The sequence below is a fragment of the Dipodomys ordii genome, unplaced genomic scaffold (genome assembly GCF_000151885.1).
Source record: "Dipodomys ordii isolate 6190 unplaced genomic scaffold, Dord_2.0 Scaffold108, whole genome shotgun sequence".
Classification (NCBI taxonomy): domain Eukaryota; kingdom Metazoa; phylum Chordata; class Mammalia; order Rodentia; family Heteromyidae; genus Dipodomys; species Dipodomys ordii.
This window is the reverse complement of record NW_012267324.1, coordinates 1,059,268-1,065,730: the sequence shown is the minus strand read 5'-3', so window position 1 is coordinate 1,065,730 and position 6,463 is coordinate 1,059,268. Positions and strand designations below refer to the sequence as shown.

The 6,463-nt window shown below is 64.0% G+C and overlaps 1 protein-coding gene across 1 annotated transcript in view; it reads left to right on the top strand.

Annotated features, from left to right (window-relative positions):
• Window positions 1-6,463, top strand: part of Rab8a (RAB8A, member RAS oncogene family) — a gene marked incomplete at its 3' end in the record, with an annotated part of 9,135 nt that overhangs the window by 880 nt on the left and 1,792 nt on the right. The window contains exons 2-4 of the mRNA XM_013028301.1: window positions 4,045-4,105; window positions 5,389-5,449; window positions 6,348-6,425. Coding sequence (XP_012883755.1) covers window positions 4,045-4,105; window positions 5,389-5,449; window positions 6,348-6,425 — 200 coding nt within the window. The remainder of the gene's footprint in view (window positions 1-4,044; window positions 4,106-5,388; window positions 5,450-6,347; window positions 6,426-6,463) is intronic.

The following is a 6,463-nucleotide window of genomic DNA, read 5'->3' as shown; positions in this document are numbered from 1 at the left end:
GGCCGCAGGACGGCTGGGGGCTGCGCGGAGGAGCCGCCGGTCGCAGGTCGGCCCGGCTCGGGTCTGGCCGCGCCGTCTTCCAACCCTGGCCGGTCTAACTTCAGGGTTTCCAGCCTTAGCAGAAGTGGAAACTGAGGCCTGGAGGTTGGCCCGGGGATGGAGGGCCGGCCGGAGTCCGGGCTGCGGGGGCTCTCGCTGAAGGCCACGGCCTGCAGGTGGCAGCGGTGGAATTTGACCCCGTGTGATCTGAGGCCCAGGTGACCCACCGCCCCGAGGTGCCATCTCTCCCCCCCTCCCTGCAATCCGCACGCCATGCCGGCGTGGAGCCCCTTCCTGGCCCTGCTCCCCGAAGTGATAGCCCCGCAAGTGAGTGACAGCCTGAGCGGCACAGGCCGCCCGGCCCTGCTTCCCATCACAGGCCCCAGCACCACAGTCCCTTTGCACACAGGCATGCTCCAGGGTGGCTGGACGTCACAGCCTGCCTCTGCCAGCCCCAGGAGCCGCGCTGGCCGCTGACCGCTGGCCCGGCCACAAAAACAGCCAAAGAGGCCCGGCCGGGAGGGCAGTGAGCGGTGTCCTGCTTTCCCACGGCAGACTTCTGCTGTCTTCTCAGCTGTTCAAGGGAGATGAGAATCCCACAGAAGCCCCATGGCTCACACCCGTCATCCCAGCGACTCAGGAGGCTGAGATCTGAGGATCGTGGTTCAAAGCCAGCCCAGGCAGGAAAGTCTTTGAGACTCATCTCCACAATTAATTACCAGAAAACGGGAAGTAGAACGGTGGCTCAATGAGATAGAGGGCTAGCCCTGAGCTCAGACGCTCAGACACAGCTCCAGGCCCTGAGCACCAGCCCATGACTGACAAATAAAACAAAAGCATGGATTTTCCCGTCTGGGCTGGCTCTGAGCCTCACTCCTCAGACCTCTGCCTCCCAAGTGGCTGGGATGACAGGCGTGAGCCACGGCGCCCCGCTGCTGTTTGCTCGTGAGCAGGCACTAACCCTTTCTGAGCCTCTCTTTTCTTCAAGCAAGTGCACCCTGCCTTGGCCCGCGCCCAGGGCCCTGTGACCCGTGCAGGTGCCCGCAGCCCTCCCCTCCCCACTCCAAGGTCCAGCTGGGGAGTCAGTCCCTGAGCCCCACGAACCAGGAAGTGGAACTCCCTGGACTGCGACTCCCTCAGCCAGGCTGTGCCTCGGTTTCCCAGCCCGAGACTCCTGCCCCGCGCAGCACAGCCAACAGGAAGTCAGGAGGGCTTCCTGTCGTGCTTTTGAATTCTGGGCCAGAACTGCCGTCCCCCCATGCACGCGCACACACGCACGCGCACACGCAGGCAGTCGGCACTGCAGGGTCTCACGGAGGCTCCCCTCACTTGCAGGTGGCATGGGGCTTGCTCAGGGGGGCTGGCAAGGTGGAGGCAGCATTTGAACCCGGGACCACGCCGATCACTCCTCTGTCTTTAGTCCGTGGGCTGCCCACGACCGCTGTCTTCTAGGAAAGCGATCTTCGCTTTGATTTTGAAGTTATGGCCTCATAAAGTTGATCCGTTTTAATGAAACGCCGTGTGTTAATAAAGCCCAGTGGAAGACAGGCCCCAGTGTGGGGAGCATTCTAGAAAAAGCCCCTCCTGGCCCTGTGCGCCTGAGCACCGGCAGGCGAGTGCCACGGTCCCCGGGCAGCATGGCTCCGCTCCCGCCACTGCCTGCAGCCTGGTGCGGCCTCCGGCTCTGTGGCCGCTTAGGGCTTCAAGGGGATGCACGGCTCGGAACCCTCGCCCGTGGCCTGTGCTCCGCCGGCTCACCAGGCCTCGCTGTGCTGCACTGCGCTGCGCTGTGCTGTGCTGTGCTTGCTGTGCTGCGCTGCGCTTTGCGTGTACGCAGGTGTGAGCATGCGTGGCTGGGAAGACACCATGGCGTGACTTGGAAGCGGGATGGGATGCGGCCTGGGGTCTGGGTTCCCCGTTCCCAGGATGGGGCGCGGCCTGGGGTCTGGGGTTCCCCGCTCCCGGAATGGGGCGCGGCTTGGGGTCTGGGGTCCCTGCTCCCGGCAAACTCCCAGGCAGCCCCTCCCTCCTGTGGCTGTCCCTGTCCCCAGAGATCCCCAAAAGCCATGGTGACCGAATCCCTGCCCACACTAGGGCCAGGCCAGGCTTTCTAGACAGAGTCTCAGTACGATGACAGGGACCCCTGGCTGGGTATGTGCATGCGTGCATGCATGTGTGTCTTGGGGCTTGAACTCAGGGCCTGGGCACAGTCCCTGAGCTTTTACTCAAGTCCAGTGTTCTACCACTTGGGCCACAGGTCCACTTCCAGCTTTTCGGTGGTTCGTTTGAGGTGAGAGTTTCATGAACTTAAATCTGGGCGTGGTGGGGCTCGCCTACCGGCTCAGCTCCAAAGGGAAATGAAAACTAGGCTTGTAGTCGCTGCCCTGCCCTGCCCTGGGCAGGAAGGAGGGCGCGTCTCAAGAGTAACCAGTGCCAAGCCGGGCGCTGGTGGCTCATGCCTGTAATCCTAGCTACTCAGGAGGCTGAGATCTGAGGATCACGGTTCAAAGCCAGCCGGGGCAGGAGAGACCGTGAGACTCCGATCTCCAATAAACCACCAGAAAACCGGAAGTGGCGCTGTAGCTCAAGTGGTAGAGCGCTAGCCTTGAGCTGAAGAGCTGAGGGACAGCGCCCAGGCCCAGAGTTCAAGCCCCACGACCGACAAAAAAAAAAAAAAAAAAAGAGTAACCAGTGCCAAAAAGTGCCGAGGGTGCCCCGAGGGTGTGGCGTGCAGCACCTGCCTGGCAGGGCTGCAACCCAGCTCCGTCCCCAGCACCTCCCCAAGAACAGAATCCCGAAGCTGGGGGAGGGGGGCCCTGTGGCCAGGAGCCGTGTTGGGGGGGGGCCAGGTGCATGCGCACAGGTGTTCCACGGGCCTTCCTGCATTCTGGGGGAACTGGCAGGGGACATGGGGAAAGGGGGTTCGTTTTTTGTTTTTGAGATTTTTGAAGTAAAGTCTCACCATGCCGCCCCACACTGGCCTCCAATTCATGATCCTCTGGCCTCTGTCTCTTCCATCTGGAATTATGCGCCTGCGCTGCCCATCCAGCTTGCTGTGTGTGTGTGTGTGTGTGTGTCTCGGTCGTGGGGCTTGAACTCTGGGCCTAGGCGCTGTCCCTCAGCTCTTCAGCTCAAGGCGAGTGCTCTACCACTTGAGCCACAGCGCCACTTCCGGTTTTCTGGTGATTTAATGGAGATCAGAGTCTCATGGACTTTGCTGTCTGGGCTGGCTTTGAACTGTGATCCTCCGATCTCAGCCTCCTGAGTAGCTATGATGACAGGTAGCGGGAGCCACCAGCGCCCAGCTTAAGTTTTTTGAGATCTGCCTCGTAGACCATGTGACTTACGCCTGTGAGACCGGGGAACCTCTGGGCCAGTGTGAGCACAGCCATCACTTGGGAAAGACACACGGACGAGGGGGGTTACTGGGGGCATGGCCTGTGAACATCACAGGACACTGTGGGAGCTCAGGTCTGCAGGGCACTGTGGGTCTGTGGGGTCTGCAGGGCACTGTGGGAGCTCAGGTCTGCAGGGCACTGTGGGAGCTCAGGTCTGCAGGGCACTGTGGGTCTGTGGGGTCTGCAGGGCATTGGGGGAGGGGAGCTCAGGTCTGCAGGGCACTGTGGGTCTGTGGGGTCTGCAGGGCATTGGGGGAGGGGAGCTCAGGTCTGCGGGGCACTGTGGGTATGTGGGGTCTGCAGGGCACTGTGGGAGTGGGGGCTGGGAGGTCTGCAGGGCACTGTGGGAGCTCAGGTCTGCAGGGCACTGTGGGTCTGTGGGGTCTGCAGGGCATTGGGGGAGGGGAGCTCAGGTCTGCGGGGCACTGTGGGTATGTGGGGTCTGCAGGGCACTGTGGGAGTGGGGGCTGGGCCTGTGCAGGTGGGGAGGCTCTGGCTGCCCTGGCCCCGCCCCCAACCACAGGCCCTCCTTCTGGGAGAGGAGGAAGCGTGTCCTGACACCGAGACCCTGCAGGCAGGGACTGACAGAGCCATTTTCTTCTTTCAGGAATTGACTTTAAAATTAGGACGATAGAGCTGGATGGCAAGAGAATCAAGCTTCAGATCTGGTGAGTCTCCCGCCACCTCTGGTGCATGGCTTTTCCCGCCAGTCCTTGGACGAGAACTTGGGGCCTGGGCGCTGCCCCTGAGCTTTTCACTCCAGGCTGGCGCTTTACCTCCTGAGTCTCAGGCCACTCCCAGCTTTTTGCTGGCTCATTGGAGATGAGAGTGTCATGGGCTTTCCTGCCTGGTCTGGCTTCAAACTGGGATCCTCGGCTCTCAGCCTCCTGAGTGGCTGGATGCCAGGTGTGAGCTCCTGCTCCTGCAGGCTCTCGCAGCCGGGGAGCTGCACCGCGTGGCCTCTGGTCAGGCCTGGCCCAGCCCTGCGCAGGGCCCCAGCCAGGAGCCCCAGCATGGGGTGGGGGTGGGGTGCTGTCTGTGTGTCTGTGGAGATCGGGTCTCTGTAGCCCAGGCTGGCCTTGAGCTCCAGATCCCCCTGCCTGGTGGTGGGTGGCGGGAGGGTCCCCACGCCCAGCCACTCACCCTCAACCACAAAGGTCCACTGTCACCTCCTCTTTCCTGGGGAGCCCCAGGCCAGCCCTTGCTCTGTACCCCCAGCCCCTCCCGACTCCACCCACGTTTCTTACTTTGAGGATGGAATCCTCTTGCTGGCCGGGACCATGATTTTCCTGGGTACGCATCTTGCATACGGTACAATCACACTCACCATGGCCCGGCTTTTCATCAGTTGAGATGGGGTCTCACAGCAGTGTTCGCAGTCTCTGCCTCCTAGGTTGCTAGTATTACAGGTGTGAGCCGCCACACCCATAACACAGCTCTTCACCGCCAGTAGTGTGACCAGAAAACGGGAGATAATATTCCAGAAGCCCGGCAGGGAGTGGGTGGTGACTGGGCTGTAGCTGCGGTCTTCGTCTGTGGTGGGGCAGAGCAGACTCTGCTGGCTGAGTGTGAGGGTGAACCCCAGGAAGGGCTGGGGGCCGGGGCTGGCGGCCACACCGGGGTCTGAGCGGTCGGAGGCAGAGGACAGTGGTTCCCAGCCAGCCTGGGGCCCGCTGCCAGACCCTGCGCAAGCCCCCGGACTCCGAGCCCCCATCTCCCCCAGAAGCTGGCGCGGAGGCCTGTGCCGGCCGTCTGAGTACCAGAGGAAGCACACTGGGGAGGGAGGGGGCCCCTACCACGAGGCCCTAAGGAAAGGGCTGGGGGGGCGGGTTCAAGGGGCAGAGCGGGGCCTGGCAACCCTGAGGCCCTGAGTTCAAATCCCGGTGCTGAGGAGCAGAGGAAAGCCCCGCTCGGGCCTCCGTCACCGACCTCCCGCTTCCCCCGGCTCTAGGGACACAGCGGGCCAGGAGCGCTTCCGGACCATCACCACCGCCTACTACCGGGGCGCCATGGTAGGGCTTCCCAAAGGGTCTCCCCACTGGCCGGGCCCCCGCCCAGCCCGCCCCACTCACTGCAGTTCGTGGCCCCGCGGCCTCGGTGTGGGCGTCCCCAGGGCTGTCTTCCTGACATCGCCCGGGCCTCCCGCTACCTGGCCACCATTTCAGTTTAAATCGTTAAAATCGAAATTGAACTCTGCTACTCTGGAGGCGGAGGCCGGGAGGATTGTGGTTCAAGGCCATCCCCGGCAGCAAGCTAGCCGGCTCCCTCCCCACCAGTACGAGCCGAGCCGTGGTGGGGCACGCCTGTCACCCTGAAAGAGAGCGAGGGAGGCACAAGGCCGGGTCCCAGCTTCGCAGGACGGTGCCCGCCCGGCGAGAGCACGGCCCCCAGTTCAAACCCTGCACCCCGAAAAGAGCAAACCTGTTCCTGGAGGCACCGGCCACGGGGCCGCGCGGGGACCGGGGCCTGGGGCAGGCGGAGGGCCCGAGCCGCAACCCGGGTGCTGCGGCTTCCCCTGTCGCTCTCTCCCTCTTTGTGCTGGTCCTGGGGCTCCATCGGGGCTGGGCGCTCGCTGCTGCTGCTGCTGCTGCTGCTGCTGCTGCTGAGCTCGGGCTGCTGCTCGCACTTGCGCCGCAGCCCCCTTCCAGGAGGCCCCGGGAGGGGAGAGGCCCCGGGCGCCCGGCTGGCGGGGAGCTGCTCTCAGACCCGGCCTCCAGGGTGGGCGGGTGACAGGCGCCAGGCAGCCGTCCTTGAGCCTCAGTTTCCCGAGGAATGGCAGGATCTGGGCGTTTGCGGTGCGGGCGGCCGAGGGCCCTGGTGCCCGGCGCCCGGCCTCGCGTGGGCCCCTGGCCGGCGGGGAGGGGGGCTGGGGCTGGGGTGCCCTCCCGCCCTGAGCCCCGCGTCCCCCAGGGCATCATGCTGGTCTACGACATCACCAACGAGCGCTCCTTCGACAACATCCGCAACTGGATCCGCAACATCGAGGAGGTGGGGGCGGGGCCGAGGGGAGGCGGGGCCAGGGAGGG